The sequence below is a fragment of the Triticum urartu genome, chromosome 7 (genome assembly GCF_003073215.2).
Source record: "Triticum urartu cultivar G1812 chromosome 7, Tu2.1, whole genome shotgun sequence".
NCBI classification, from domain to species: Eukaryota; Viridiplantae; Streptophyta; class Magnoliopsida; order Poales; family Poaceae; genus Triticum; species Triticum urartu.
The window spans coordinates 672690160-672706802 of NC_053028.1; the positions used below are offsets into that span (position 1 = coordinate 672690160).

Below are 16643 nucleotides of genomic sequence, written 5' to 3' on the forward strand. Positions count from 1 at the left end.
GATCCCCCGCGCCTCCTCTCCCTCCTCCACGCCGCCGCGCCGCTCCAGTTCGCTGCGTAGCTCCTCCTCTCCCCTGAAAATCCCTTTTTCCGGTGAGGTTCTCTTCGACGAGGCACCGCTCGATCTGGAGGATGACGACAAGTTGGCGCTCGATCTGGAGCATGGCGACAGCATGGGGCGGGCGCTCTCGTCCTCGAGCTCCTAATCCACCAGCTCCTCTTCCTCCTCCAGGCCCTCCTCAACATCACCGGCGACGACGGATCGGGGCACGACGGCGGTTGCTGCGGAAGTCGACCCCAACGAAGGCGGATCCTCCTCAACATCCCAGGCTCCTCCTCCTTCAGGTCCTCCTCGTGCTCATCTATCTCATGCCAAGTCTGAATTTGTACTGCCAAGTCTGAAATTTTCATCTTTATTGTTAAGTCTGAAGTTAGCTGACATGCTTCTCTGACTTGACATGCTTGCAATTTTGATCACTAAGACTACTGCAGCTAGAGTATATCTCAATTTATAACAGCACATGTTGACCTTGCAGCAAGTTTACAAGGACAAAATTTCTGTCAAACTAAAGCAAGCAAACGCTTAACTGAATTTGCAATGACAGGCTCTTTCACCAATGTGAAAAAATGAGGATAAGAACTAACAGTGTGCAATAACTGAATTTTTGGTCTAACACCAAGATCTCCTACTCCTGATCAATTGAACAAAACCCACTGTTGATTGTATCAATTGAACAAAGCTGCAGGGTACATTATGTTAAAGATTTCCTACTTTAGTGATTTTTAGGAAGAGCACTTAAAAAATTTAGTCAACATTGATTTATGAGGGAGTAGAATTTTTGACAAAAATGCTAGTGCTGTCTGTCTGTGCCTTCCAAGCCTACAAAGAGGTAGTACTGCATTTGTGTCAAATTTGATCTAGTCTTAATTTAGAGCTGCGTGTAGTGCCAAACTGGATGATGTAGTGCTCTGAATTTGAAGCTTTAACAGTATGTAGATATAGTCTTGTTCAGATCTTACTGAAGAAGAGAGAGGGTTAGTAGGCAGGTTACTTCAGAGGCTTTGTTCAGATCTAACTGACTGAATAATTCAGTTAACTTAACAGGGGACCTAACTGGCTGAATAAGTTTTAGGGACATGTTTTTATCAACTCTTAGTTAAGGGATTGTGGCAGTTTTCTGCAGTCTATCAGTTTGAAATTGACTTCCCTTGTTCGTATTTCTAGAGCATAGTGACAAATACTCCAAACAGAAGGAGAACAGCCACAATCCCTTTGGAGTATATGTGCTGCTTGAAGGTGCATAATTCAAATAATTTCCCTCAATTGGAGTTTTGTGCTGCTTGAATTGTTTCTACAGGAATAATGTTTCCAATTTGGCTAAATCTGGCCTGAATTTGCTGCTAGTGCTAGGACATGCTCAACACTACCCTGTTTCAGTCTTGTTTTTTGCAGAACTGAATTTACTAGCACCATTTTGCATCTTGCCATTACTGTCTAATTGGAAACTTTGGGTATGTTTGCAATTGGACAAATGGTGTATAAATCCAAATAAAGCAAATAAATTCAAATAAATCCAAATAAAGTTTGTTAAGTTTTAAACAAAATGATTACTAGTGCATCTAGGAATCATTTAAGTGGTGCTGCTATATGACCATGCTGGAATATGCATTTACATAGATTGACTGATGCCTCAACATATTCTTAACTTTGTTACTGTATTTATCTAGAGATGGGAGGATATCACCATGTCCTGACTTTGTTACTCTTGCACTCACCTACGCTGCTCTTGCACTGATTTCAGTTCCCTATCTCAGTTGTTCTGTTGCATGACCATGTGTAGATAGAAGTTGTTCCCTGAATTTTCAGTGCACTCATGGAAGCATGCATTTTCCAATCAATTAACAGTGACAACTGATTCCTTTGGTCTGTCCTTAAAAATTATCAGATGCACTGTTTAGATCCAGTTTTGTGATTTGGGGAACTGTAAATATTCTGATTATCAACTTTATGTGTCAAGTTTGACATCAACTTGACAGATCAAAAGCTGACAGAAATTAACAGGTTTTGAGCATCAAGAGATCTGAATGCAGTTAACTTGTGTTGAAAAAGTTAACTGGATTTTTTTTTGTGTCAACATTGCACCATGTCAGCATGACAACTCAACTCAACTACCTCAACTCAATTCAGTAATTATCTTGCAGGTTCAGGAATTATCTTGCAGGTTCAGGAATTATCTTTGTAGGCTCTCCAGACACAACAATAATCTTCAGACTCACACCACTAGTTGAACAGCAGCAGTAGCAATACGGGCGGGGCAGACTCACCAGCACCAGTACGAGTAGAGTCGGGGCAAGAGAAAGGGAAGAAGCATCATCAGAGGTCCACGTCGGCGTTGTCCACCAGCAGTGGCAACATCAGAGGCGGGAGTGGCCGGAATTGTCCATGGCGCCGGCGGCCGAAGCGGACGAAGTCAGAGGCGCAGGTTTGTGGCCGTGGGCGGCGAAGGTGGTTGCGCAGGTGGGCGACCGTGTGAAGCAAGATTCAATGGGGCCGGCGGCGCAGCTCGAGGCGGGCGCCAGCGCAGGTTGCCTTCCGGCGGGCGCCGCAGGTGGGAAGCCTCGGCGGAGGTCCAGGCGGGCGGCGGTGCTGGTGTTGGTCGCGGCGCAGGTCCAGGCGGGCGGCGACGCAGGTGGGAAGCCAACGATGACTGCGAGGCGCGGGCGACGGGGGAGCACGAAGGAAGAAGATGGTGTTATTCGTGACGGGTTTAAAACTCTGAGGGTTTTTTTGCAAAAATATAAATACACTGTGCCGTGGACAACTTTTTCCGGACGGAGGGAATATTTTACAAGTTTGTGCACCAAACTGACCATCACGTGCAAGTTCTAAGACTCCTAGTGAATTTACCTCTATTAAAAAATATTAACATCTATAACATCTAATAAATATAATATAAAAATATATTCCGAGATGAATCTAATAATAAATGTGTTGTTATATGAATGTTAATATTTTTTGTATAAACTTGATCAAAGTTGGATGAGATTGATTTCAGACAAACCTAATATGCAGAGTAAAAATGACCGGAGGAAGTATAAAGAAAACGAAAAAACCGTAACAGCGAGCGAGTGAATCGTTTCCGAAGCAAGCGGGCGAGCGAGAAGAAGTGGGCCGCCTAGCTAAAACCCGACATGATTTTCCTTCAGGCGAGTGAACAATACAGCTCGTTTATTGAGATAGTCGCCGCGCAATTCTACACCTACGTTGATCCACAAGCCACACAACATGCTAGTAGAACTGAAATTCATTGTGTCAACATTCGAAAGGCACACAAATTGTTTTGTCTGAAGAAAAAAGAGGCACAACTATCTGTCTGTCTTGAGCTGCAGCTGTATATGGTTCGTCACCCGCCTTACTGCCAAATGGTAGAATTGAAATCAAGCGAACAACTCGAGGCAACTACCAACAGGAGTCACTGTCACTAGATATTCTGATCTAAATTTAGCTATAATGAAATGATATTTTTATCTATATGTTTGACAAAGGAGAACATGTATGTACACAAATGCATGCATCACACAAGCTACCTTCCTCTGCTCAATTGCTCATACAAATGGCGGCACCCCAAACTTCAACTGCCAGATGTTGCTGAAGCTTTTTTCTTTGTTTTGGGAGGATAAAGGGAGCTCTTATATTTCAATTATTCTGGATTACATCATGCATGATTACATGTTTCAAATCCTGTGGCGCATAGGAGAGTCCCGGGTCTGCTCCACCCGTAGCAGTCGCGACTTCTTCTCTTCGGCAACCGTGAGTCGGTCTGTGTGCGTGCGGCTAGTGTGCTCATGTGATGTTTGTGGTGTGTCGCTGGCAAGTTTTGGTGTGGCCTTGTGGTGCGACGAAACGCATTGGCTTGTTCATGTAACGAGTGGGGGCTTGGCCCCGTTTGTATCGGTTTTCACCCGATTTTCATAATTAACCGTGCAACCTTCTTCTTAATTAATGAAACGAGCAAAGCTTTTGCCTCGTGTTTCAAGAGAAAAAACCTGCGGCACATCAGGTAAAAGAAGGAAGTCTCCATGGACTTTAGCATAAGCAGCTAGCTCATGTGCGGCCACATTGTTCTCCCTGTAGATTTTGGTCACGCAGCATGGCACAAAATCTCTAGTCATCTTCTTGGTTTCCTCGTAGAAAGCTCACCATGAGGCTCCCACTGTAGATCATCAAGCAAATGGGCTAGGCCAACATGCGCGCTCATTCAAAGATAGCATGTACAAGAACTTAATATTTTGTGTTTAATGAAAACAAGAACTTACTTCCAAGTCCCATAAATTACAATAAATTTAATCACCAGCTTGATCCCAACTAATTAAGCACAGGTTTACATCAACGAAATTAATATAACATAGCCGGCATTGTCACACAATAGAATAGCACATTATCATATCTTGACGCCATTTCCTCCAAACCTCCTGACGTAGGGGTCGTGCATGGTCTGCACCGGCACCACCGGCATGGCGCCGAACACGCCGAAGTTCATGCTGCTCTGGTCGTCCATCAGCGAGTACTCCTCCACCTCGTCGCTGCTGTAGTCGGCGGCCTCCTTCTCGTCGTCTTCCTCGTCCTCGTCCCCGTCGCCGGAGTACACGCTGTTCTCCGTCTCCATAAGGTGGTCTGCGTACTTGACGCTCTCCATCCTCACCGCAGGCCGGACCTGGGCGTCGTTGCCCCCCTTGGAGGCCGCCGCGGCCGCGCCGTCAGGAGCGGCAGTCGCGCCGCGCAGGATCCGCACGACGGCGCGCATGTCCGGACGCCGCTCGGGCTCCCCCTGCACGCAGAGCGCGGCGGCCTCGAGCATGCGCGCCAGCTCCGCCGCGTCGTAGACGCCACGGAGGCGCGGGTCCACGAGGTCCCCGAGCCGGCCGCGCGCGATGAGGGGCTCCGCCCACTCGGTGATGGTGCGCTTGGCACCCGACGGCAGCCTCTCGATAGGCTTCCTGCCCGACACCAGTTCGACGAGAAGGATGCCGAAGCTGTACACGTCGCACGCCCCGGAGACCTTGCCCCACATGGCGTACTCCGGCGCGAGGTAGCCGAGGGTGCCCTTGACCCTGGTGGTCATGTGCGAGACGCCGTCGGGGACGAGCTTGGCGAACCCAAAATCAGCGACGAGCGGCGCGAAGTCGGAGTCAAGCAGCACGTTGCTGGCCTTGATGTCCCGGTGGATGATGCTGGGAGAAGCCTCGTGGTGGAGGTGCACAAGCGCCTCGGCGGCACCAACGGCCACACCCACACGGCGGCGCCAGTCGAGGGTGGCGTCGGAGGCGAACTGGCCGTGGAGGTGGGACAGGAGGCTGAGGTTGGGCATGTAATCATACACGATCATGCGCTGGTCGGCGGCGGCGCCGGCGCAGTACCCGCGGAGCCCCAGCAGGTTGCGGTGGCGGACGCGGGCGAGCACCTCGACCTCGACGGCGAACTCCATCTCGGCCTTGGAGTTGTTGTTGTTGGGCTTGAGGCGCTTGACGGCGATCTGGACGCCGTCGGGGGTCTTGCCCCAGTAGACGCTGCCGAAGCCGCCCTCGCCGAGCTTGTTCTCCTCGCTGAAGCCGCCCGTGGCGGCGTGGAGCTCCTTGTAGCTGTAGATCCTCCACGTGCTGCCGCCGCCGCTGCCCGTCCCCGCCGCGGCGCCCGATGACGCGCTCACGCACCCGTGCCCCACCTTCTCGGCGCCGCCGCAGCAGGAGCTCGTCCCGGAGCCCATGGACGCCTCTGGTATCTGTCTCTCTCGGTGCAACGCTGTTTAACAGAGGAGGAGGAGGAGGAGGGGGAGGGATCGATGAGCTCGATCAGCTGGCTGCGTGCTGGGAAGGATGGATGGATGGAAGGATGCGGCTTGGAGCGGGTGAAGGGGCCTAACCGGTGTGAAGAAGGTACTTATGGTGGCGTTGGCAGTTGGCGTGCGAGCGCCGCGCGGCCGGCGGAGATGTTTATGCGGCGGCGTATGCTGTGGCCTGTGGAGATGCTGGTTGACCTGGTAGTAAGATGGTTTGGTGCCATGCGCCTCCATGTGGAAGGTTGGCATTGGGCGGCGACGTGTGTGTGTCAGCGTGGAGGGGAGCGGGCGCCAATTGCAGGGCAGCAGAGAAAGGGATCCGCACTGGCGCCAAAAACTTGAACCGGTCAAGCGCAGTAATATGGGCTGCCCAGGCTAACGCTGGTGCTGTGACACGGGCCCAGCATGAAGTTAAATGCTGAGCACGGCCCATCCTACCCGTCTCTTCCAAATCAGTAATTGAGAAGTACTCCTTCCAAAGAACACTCCCGCCTTCCCAGATTCGTTTATTCAAAATGTTTTATCTCTTAAACCATGCGACTAAATCTTGCAGCATTTTCGCCGTTGGGTCCCTCACGTCGAGATCTTCAAAACTAGATCCCATGTTGATAGTTTTCGACGAATATTTTTTTTCAAAAAAAACCGGACAAAAAACCCGAACCTGGAACACGTTTTTTTCGTTTTGGAAAAACCCAAACTAGAAGCACCTTTTTCCCCTTTCCAAAGAGGCATGCGTTTTTTACCTTTCCGAAAGGCACATTCATGCCTCTTAGAAGCAAATTTGAAAACAAGTGTTTCCCCTTTCTGAGAGGCATGCCTCTCGCGTAAACAAATTCGTGCTTCATGAAAAGTAAATGTGTGCCTCTTGTGAAACAAAAAAAGACACATTTTTTTTCCTTTCTGAGAGGCAGAATCAAACCCGTGCCTCCACGAGAAATAAATCCCTTCCTCTCGCAGGAACAAAAAAAAAGAAAACACATTTTTTTCCTTTCCGAGAGGCACGCCCGTGCCTCCTCTAAAAGAAAATCTGTGCCTCCACGAGAATTAAATATGTGCCTCTCGTGGTAGAAAAAAAGAGACATTTTTGAGCAAAAATAACCAATTTTTTGTCTAAATCCTAAGAAAACCGGGGGGAAAGAGAAAAACCGAAAAGGAAATTATCTAAAAGCCAAAAACACATAGAGAAAAAAAAACTAAGGGAGCACCCAGAGCGCGACACATGGCAGCGGCTGAGAGCAAGTGACGGCTCCCAACCCACCCCAAGCGACCCTTGGGGGGGGGGGGGTGGCTCCCGAAGGAGTACTCAATAGCGAGGGTGCGATTTGAACCGGCGATCTCGCAACTACTTGTGCGCTGCCCTTACCACTCGGGCAACTCACGTGTTCGTGTTTACTTACAGCCTTTTCATCCTTTTCTTCTTCCTTCTTTCCTTTTTCTTGGAAATGGTTTTGTTTGGTTTATTCCTTTTTTCTTTCTTCTTTTCTGATAAGTGCGTGAACTTTTTTTTTTTCAAATTTTTGAACTTTTTTTTTCAAATTCATGAACTTTATCTTGAATCGGTGAACTTTTTTCAAAATCTATGATCTTTTTTCAAATGGATAAACTTTTTTAAAAATTTATGTTTTTTCCAAATTGATGAACTTTATTTCAAATTCGATGATTTTTTTTCAAAATGGATGAACTTTTCAAAAGTTTGCGAACTCTCTTCAGAATTCATGAACATTTATTTTTTCCATTTTTTCAATTTTTGCCGGATTTAAAAAAAATTATGTTATTTTTTCAAATGTCAACTGTCGACCAGTCAACTGCAATCGAGCGAACCAGGCGATGTGGGACAGCGAATGAGGCAATCTGGGCCGTCCCAGTTCGCGGGCGCGTGGGCGACAATCCTCTAGCCGGTGGTGAAGGCGCCCTATAGGAGTACCCTTTTGCTAGAGTTATTCCCAAAATGCGACACTTGTTCATCGGTTTGGACTGCAAGCAAGTTATCAACCACATAGACCAAGGTGTAGATGGAAACTACAGAAGCTCATCAGAGAGATTAGTGATTACTGTAAAAAAAGTATGTTTTCAAGTTGAGTCATGAGCTTCGAATTTCGAAGCCCATATCTTAGCTCGTTTGGTCTTTCCCTTTCTCTCGGTAGACATGTGTGGCTGGGCCTCATGATGTGAAATCTATTCCTGTAAACATTATCGTTGATTAATAAAGCCTAGCTGCTTTTGCTAAAAAACAAAGAGTTATTCCCAGACTTCTTGGCGCAGTTTACCAGGGATGGAAAGGTTGCTTGTACGTGTTTTCTTTGTTGGTTTTAATTTTAAAAAGAAACCCTCTTAAATTGCGCGTTTGCTACCTCTTAAGCACTACGTTGGATTTCTTTAAAGAGGAAATGATGATGCAGCAAAGTAGCGTAAGTATTTCCGTCAGTTTTTGATAACCAAGGTATCAATCCAGTATGAGGCTACGCCCGAGTCCCTCGTACCTGCACAAAACAAATAACTCCTCGCAACCAACGCGATAAGGGGTTGCCAATCCCTTCACAGTCACTTACGAGAGTGAGATCTGATAGATATGATAGGATAATATTTTTGGTATTTTTGCGATAAAGATGCAAAGTAAAAAGCAAAGAAAATAACTAAGTATTGGAAGATTAATATGAAGATAGACCCGGGGGCCATAAGTTTCACTAGTGGCTTCTCTCAAGAGCATAAGTATTTTACGGTGGGTGAACGAATTACTGTTGATCAATTGACAGAATTGAGCATAATTATGAGAATATTTAGGTATGATCATGTATATAGGCATCACGTTCGAGACAAGTAGACCGACTCCTGCCTGCATCTACTACTATTACTCCACTCATCGACCGCTATCCAACATGCATCTAGAGTATTAAGTTCATGAAAACAGAGTAACGCCTTAAGCAAGATGACATGATGTAGAGGGATAAATTCATGCAATATGGTAAAAAAACCATCTTGTTATCCTCGATGGCAACAATACAATACGTGCCTTGCTGCCCCTACTGTCACTGGGAAAGGACACCGCAAGATTGAACCCAAAGCTAAGCACTTCTCCCATTGCAAGAAAGATCAATCTAGTAGGCCAAAGCAAACTGATAATTCGAAGAGACTTACAAAGATAACCCATCATACATAAAATAATTCAGAGAAGATTCAAATATTGTTCATAGATAATCTTGATCATAAACCCACAATTCATCGGTCTCAACAAACACACCGCAAAAAGAAGATTACATCGAATAGATCTCCACAAGAGAGGGGGAGAACATTGTATTGAGATCCAAAAAGAGAGAAGAAGTCATCTAGCTAATAACTATGGACCCGAAGGTCTGAGGTAAACTACTCACACTTCATCGGAGAGGCTATGGTGTTGATGTAGAAGCCCTCTGTGATAGATGCCCCCTCCGGCGGAGCTCCGTAACAGGCCCCAAGATGGGATCTCATGGATACAGAAGGTTGCGGCGGTGGAATTAGGTTTTTGGCTCCGTTTCTAATCGTTTGCGGGTACGTAGGTATATATAGGAGGAAGGAGTACGTCGGTGGAGCAACAGGGGGGCCCACGAGGGTGGAGGGCGCGCCTGGGGGGTAGGCGCGCCCCCTACCTCGTGGCTTCCTCCTTTATTTCTTGACGTAGGGTCCAAGTCTCCTGGATCATGTTCGTTCCGAAAATCACGTTCCCGAAGGTTTCATCCCGTTTAGACTCCGTTTGATATTCATTTTCTGCAAAACTCTGAAATAGGCAAAAAAACAGCAATTTCGGGCTGGGCCTCCGGTTAATAGGTTAGTCCCAAAAATAATATAAAAATGCAAAATAAAGCCGAATAATGTCCAAAACAGTAGATAATATAGCATGGAGCAATCAAAAATTATAGATACGTTGGAGACGTATCAAGCATCCCCAAGCTTAATTCCTGCTCGTCCTCGAGTAGGTAAATGATAAAAAAAATAATTTCGATGCGGAGTGCTACTTGGCATAATTTTAATGCAATTCTTCTTAATTGTGGTATGAATATTCAGATCCGAAAGAGTCAAGATAAAAGTTCATATTGACATAAAAATAATAATACTTCAAGCATACTAACTAAGCAATTATGTCTTCTCAAAATAACATGGCCAAAGAAAGTTCATCCCTACAAAATCGTATAGTTCAGTCATGCTTCATTTTCGTCACACAAGAATGCTCTCATCGTGCACAACCCCGATGACAGGCCAAGCAATTGTTTCATACTTTAGTAATCTCAAACCTATAAACTTTCACGCAATATATGAGCGCGAGCCATGGACATAGCACTATGGATGGAATAGAATATGATGATGGGGGTTATGTGGAGAAGCCAAAAAAGGAGAAAGTCTCACATCAACGAGGCTAATCAATGGGCTATGGAGATGCCCATCGATTGATGTTAATGCAAGGAGTAGGGATTGCCATGCAACGGATGCACTAAAGCTATAAATGTATGAAAGCTCAACAAAAGAAACTAAGTGGGTGTGCATCCAACTTGCTTGCTCACGAAGACCTAGGGCACTTGAGGAGGCCCATTGTTGGAATATACAAGCCAAGTTCTATAATGAAAAATTCCCACTAGTATATGAAAGTGACAAAACAAAAGACTCTCTATCATGAAGATTATGGTGCTACTTTGAAGCACAAGTGTGGCAAAGGATAGTAGCATTGTCCGTTCTCTCTTTTTCTCTTTTTTGGGCCTTCTCTTTTTTTCTTTTTTTATTCCTCACTTGGGACAATGCTCTAGAAAATGATGATCATCACACTTCTATTTATTTACAACTCAATGATTACAACTCGATGCTAGGACAAAAGATGACTCTATATGAATGCCTCCGGCCGTGTACCGGGATATGCAATGAATCAAGTGTGACATGTATAAAAAATTATGAACGGTGGCTTTGCCACAAATACGATGTCAACTACATGATCATGCAAAGCAATATGACAATGATGAACGTGTCATGATAAACGAAATGGTGGAAAGTTGCATGGCAATATATCTCAGAATGTCTATGGAAATGCCATAATAGGTAGGTATGGTGGCTGTTTTGAGGAAGATATAAGGAGGTTTATGTGTGAAAGAGTGTATCATATCATGGGGTTTGGATGCACCAGTGAAGTTTGCACCAACTCTCAATATGAGAAAGGGCAATGCACGGTACCGAAGAGGCTAGCAATGATGGAAGGGTGAGAGTGCGTATAATCCATGGACTCAACATTAGTCATAAAGAACTCATATACTTATTGCAAAAATCTACAAGTAATAAAAAACCAAGCACTATGCGCATGCTCCTAGGGGGATAGATTGGTAGGAAAAGACCATCGCTCGTCCCCGACCGCCACTCATAAGGAGGACAATCAAAGAACACCTCATGTTTCAAATTTGTTACATAATGTTTATCATACGTGCATGCTACGGGACTTGCAAACTTCAACACAACTATTTCTCAATTTCACAACTACTCAACTACTCCAAGTCTCCTGAATCATGTTCGTTTCGAAAATCACGTTCCCAAAGGTTTCATTCCGTTTGGACTCCGTTTGATATTCCTTTTCTGCGAAACTCTGAAATAGGCAAAAAACAGCAATTCTGGGCTGGGCCACCGGTTAATAGGTTAGTCCCAAAAATAATATAAAAGTGGATAATAAAGCCCCCAATAATGTCCAAAACATTAGTTAATATAGCATGGAGCAATCAAAAATTATAGATACGTTGGAGACGTATCAACGTTTAGATCATAAGTTGTTTAAACCGTTGTGTTCTTACGTCATTAGCTTTGAAACTAGATCTCATGTTAATAACAAACTTGTGCTTCCCAAAATATTTTGTCAGGTACTCCCCGAGATAACTTACATGTACTCCCTCATGGTTACTGCGACCCTATGTACTGCAACTAGTACTTCCCGTGCCAAACAACATGTGCTCCCAGTCCAGTACAACATGTTACTCATGGATATGGTGTAACATGTACTTTCAGCACAATGCAACTTCTTCCCATGTGAAGTACACCACGAACTGTAAAATGCAATGTATACTCCCGTGGAATGTAACTTGTGCTCCATGCACAGTACAACTTGTACGACCTGACGTAACCTGTACTCCCCTATACTCGCGTGGCGCGCGTTGAAGGAAATATGCCCTAGAGGCAATAATAAAGTTATTATTTATTTCCTTATATCATGATAAATGTTTATTATTCATGCTAGAATTGTATTAACCGGAAACATAATACATGTGTGAATACATAGACAAACATAGTGTCACTAGTATGCCTCTACTTGACTAGCTCGTTGATCAAAGATGGTTATGTTTCCTAACCATAGACATGAGTTGTCATTTGATTAACGGGATCACATCATTAGGAGAATGATGTTATTGACTTGACCCATTTTGTTAGCTTAGCACTTGATCGTTTAGTTTGTTGCTATTGCTTTCTTCATGACTTATACATGTTCCTATGACTATGAGATTATGCAACTCCCGTTTACCGGAGCAACACTTTGTGTGCTACCAAATGTCAAAACGTAACTGCGTGTTTATAAAGGTGCTCTACAGGTGTCTCCGAAGGTACTTGTTGGGTTGGCGTATTTCGAGATTAGGATTTGTCACTCCGATTGTCGGAGAGGTATATCTGGGCCCTCTCGGTAATGCACATCACATAAGCCTTGCAAGCATTGCAACTAATAAGTTAGTTGCGGGATGATGTATTACGGAACGAGTAAAGAGACTTGCCGGTAACGAGATTGAACTAGGTATTGAGATACCGAGGATCAAATCTCGGGCAAGTAACATACCGATGACAAAGGGAACAAACGTATGTTGTTATGCGGTCTGACCGATAAAGATCTTCGTAGAATATGTAGGAGCCAATATGAGCATCCAGGTTCCGCTATTGGTTATTAACCGGAGACGTGTCTCAGTCATTTCTACATTGTTCTCATACCCGTAGGGTCCGCGCGCTTAATGTTACGATGACAGTTTCATTATGAGTTTATATATTTTGATGTACCGAAGGTTGTTCGGAGTCCCGGATGTGATCACGGACTTGACGAGGAGTCTCGAAATGGTCAAAACATAAAGATCGATATATTGGACGACTATATTTGGACACCGGAAAGGTTCCGGATGAGATTGGTACAATACCGGATCACCAGGAGGTTATCGGAACCCCCCGGGAGGTATATGGGCCTTATTGGGCCTTAGTGGAAAGGAGGGGAAAGGAGCAAAGGAGGGGGCGCCCCCCCAAGCCCAATCCGAATTGGGAGGGGGGCCGGCCCCCCCTTTCCTTCCTCCCTCCTTCCTCTTCCTTCCCTCTCCTAATCCTAATAGGAAAAAGGGGAGTCCTACTCCTTGTGGGAGTTGGACTCCCCCCTTAGGGCGCGCCACCCTCCTTGGCCGGCCCCCTCCTCCACTCCTTTATATACGGGGGCAGGGGGCACCCCATAGACACGCCAATTGATCATTGATCTCTTAGCCGTGTGCGGTGCCCCCCTCCACCATAATCCTCGATAATATTGTAGCAGTGCTTAGGCGAAGCCCTGCGACGGTAGAACATCAAGATCGTCACCACACCGTCGTGCTGACGGAACTCATCCCAGACACTTTGCTGGATTGGAGTCCGGGGATCGTCATCAAGCTGAACGTGTGCTAGAACTCGGAGGTGCCGTAGTTTCGGTGCTTGATCGGTCGGGTCGTGAAGACGTACGACTACATCAACTGCGTTGTGCTAACGCTTCCGCTTCCGGTCTACGAGGGTACGTAGACAACACTTTTCTCTCTCGTTGCTATGCATCACCATGATCTTGCGTGTGCGTAGGAAAATTTTGAAATTACTACGTTCCCCAACAGTGGCATCCGAGCCTAGGTTTTATGCGTTGATGTTATGCACGAGTAGAACACAAGTGAGTTGTGGGTGATATAAGTCATACTGCTTACCAGCATGTCATACTTTGGTTCGGCGGTATTGTTGGATGAAGCGGCCCGGACCGACATTACGCGTACGCTTACGCGAGACTGGTTCTACCGACGTGCTTTGCACACAGGTGGCTGGCGGGTGTCAGTTTCTCCAACTTTAGTTGAACCGAGTGTGGCTACGCCTGGTCCTTGCGAAGGTTAAAACAGCACCAACTTGACAAACTATCGTTGTGGTTTTGATGCGTAGGTAAGAACGGTTCTTGCTAAGCCCGTAGCAGCCACGTAAAACTTGCAACAACAAAGTAGAGGACGTCTAACTTGTTTTTGCAGGGCATGTTGTGATGTGATATGGTCAAGACATGATGCTAAATTTTATTGTATGATATGATCATGTTTTGTAACCGAGTTATCGGCAACTGGCAGGAGCCATATGGTTGTCGCTTTATTGTATGCAATGCAATCGCGCTGTAATGCTTTACTTTATCACTAAGCGGTAGTGATAGTCGTGGAAGCATAAGATTGGCGAGGCGACAATGATGCTACGATGGAGATCAAGGTGTCGCGCCGGTGACGATGGTGATCATGACGATGCTTCGGAGATGGAGATCACAAGCACAAGATGATGATGGCCATATCATATCACTTATATTGATTGCATGTGATGTTTATCTTTTATGCATCTTATCTTGCTTTGATTGACGGTAGCATTATAAGATGATCCCTCACTAAATTATCAAAGTATAAGTGTTCTCCCTGAGTATGCACCATTGCGAAAGTTCTTCGTGCTGAGACACCACGTGATGATCGGGTGTGATAGGCTCTACGTTCAAATACAACGGGTGCAAAACAGTTGCACACGCGGAATACTCAGATTTAACTTGACGAGCCTAGCATATAACAGATATGGCCTCGGAACACGGAGACCGAAAGGTCGAGCGTGAATCATATAGTAGATATGATCAACATATTGATGTTCACCATTGATACTACTCCATCTCACGTGATGATCGGACATGGTTTAGTTGATTTGGATCACATGATCACTTAGAGGATTAGAGGGATATCTTTCTAAGTGGGAGTTCTTAAGTAATATGATTAATTAAACTTAAATTTATCATGAACTTAGTACCTGATAGTATCTTCCTTGTCTATGTTTAATTGTAGATAGATGGCTCGTGCTGTTGTTCCGTTGAATTTTAATGCGTTCCTTGAGAAAGCAAAGTTGAAATATGATGGTAGCAATTACACGGACTGGGTCCGTAACTTGAGGATTATCCTCATTGCTGCACAGAAGAATTACGTCCTGGAAGCACCGCTAAGTGCCAAGTCTGCTGCAGGAGCAACACCAGATGTTATGAACATCTGGCAGAGCAAAGTTGATGACTACTCGATAGTTCAGTGTGCCATGCTTTACGGCTTAGAATCGGGACTTCAACGACGTTTTGAACGTCATGGAGCATATGAGATGTTCCAGGAGTTGAAGTTAATATTTCAAGCAAATGCCCGGATTGAGAGATATGAAGTCTCCAATAAGTTCTATAGCTGCAAGATGGAGGAGAATAATTCGGTCAGTGAACATATACTCAAAATGTCTGGGTATCATAATCACTTGACTCAACTGGGAGTTAATCTTCCTGTTGATAGTGTCATTGACAGAGTTCTTCAATCACTGCCACCAAGCTACAAAAGCTTCGTGATGAACTATAATATGCAAGGGATGAATAAGACTATTCCTGAGCTCTTCACAATGCTAAAAGCCGCGGAGGTAGAAATCAAGAAGGAGCATCAAGTGTTGATGGTCAATAAGACCACTAGTTTCAAGAAAAAGGGCAAGGGGAAGAAGAAGGGGAACTTCAAGAAGAACATCAAGCAAGTTGTTGCTCAGGAGAAGAAACCCAAGTCTGGACCTAAGCCTGAAACTGAGTGCTTCTACTGCAAGCAGACTGGTCACTGGAAGAGGAACTGCCCCAAGTATTTGGCGGATAAGAAGGATGGCAAAGTGAACAAAGGTATATGTGATATACATGTTATTGATGTGTACCTTACTAATGCTCGCAGTAGCACCTGGGTATTTGATACTGGTTCTGTTGCTAACATTTGCAACTCGAAGCAGGGGCTACGGATCAAGCGAAGATTGGCTAAGGACGAGGTGACGATGCGCGTGGGAAATGGTTCCAAAGTCGACGTGATCGCGGTCGGCACGCTACCTCTACATCTACCTTCGGGATTAGTATTAGACCTAAATAATTGTTATTTGGTGCCAGCGTTGAGCATGAATATTATATCTGGATCTTGTTTGATGCTAGACGGTTATTCATTTAAATCAAAGAATAATGGTTGTTCTATTTATATGAGTAATATCTTTTATGGTCATGCACCCTTGAAGAGTGGTCTATTTTTGATGAATCTCGATAGTAGTGATACACATATTCATAATGTTGAAATCAAAAGATGCAGAGTTGATAATGATAGTGCAACTTATTTGTGGCACTGCCGTTTAGGTCATATCGGTATAAAGCGCATGAAGAAACTCCATACTGATGGACTTTTGGAACCACTTGATTATGAATCACTTGGTACTTGCAAACCGTGCCTCATGGGTAAGATGACTAAAACGCCGTTCTCTGGTACTATGGAGAGAGCAACGGATTTATTGGAAATCATACATACAGATGTATGTGGTCCAATGAATGTTGAGGCTCATGGCGGATATCGTTATTTTCTTACCTTCACAGATGATTTAAGCAGATATGGGTATATCTACTTAATGAAACATAAGTCTGAAACATTTGAAAATTTCAAAGAATTTCAGAGTGAAGTTGAAAATTATCGTAACAAGAAAATAAAGTTTCTACGATCTGATC

At 45.0% G+C, this 16643-nt stretch overlaps 2 protein-coding genes across 2 annotated transcripts; one reads left to right on the plus strand and one right to left on the minus strand.

Annotated features, from left to right (window-relative positions):
* Positions 1–268: 268 nt before the first annotated feature.
* Positions 269–2947, plus strand: LOC125520790. Its single transcript, XM_048685811.1, has 2 exons — positions 269–344; positions 2202–2947. The coding sequence occupies exon 2, from the start codon at positions 2443–2445 to the stop codon at positions 2887–2889; it is 447 nt and encodes a 148-aa protein (XP_048541768.1). The 5' UTR covers positions 269–344; positions 2202–2442; the 3' UTR covers positions 2890–2947.
* Positions 2948–4272: 1325 nt separating this feature from the next.
* On the minus strand, positions 4273–6302 carry LOC125523052 (PTI1-like tyrosine-protein kinase At3g15890). Its single transcript, XM_048688087.1, has one exon. The coding sequence runs from the start codon at positions 5762–5764 to the stop codon at positions 4442–4444; it is 1323 nt and encodes a 440-aa protein (XP_048544044.1). The 5' UTR covers positions 5765–6302; the 3' UTR covers positions 4273–4441.
* Positions 6303–16643: the final 10341 nt, after the last annotated feature.

Bases quoted from the DNA above. Each gene is read 5' to 3' on its own strand.
- LOC125520790 (XM_048685811.1), top strand. From the start codon at position 2,443: ATGGCGCCGGCGGCCGAAGCGGACGAAGTCAGAGGCGCAGGTTTGTGG.
- LOC125523052 (XM_048688087.1), bottom strand. From the start codon at position 5,764: ATGGGCTCCGGGACGAGCTCCTGCTGCGGCGGCGCCGAGAAGGTGGGG.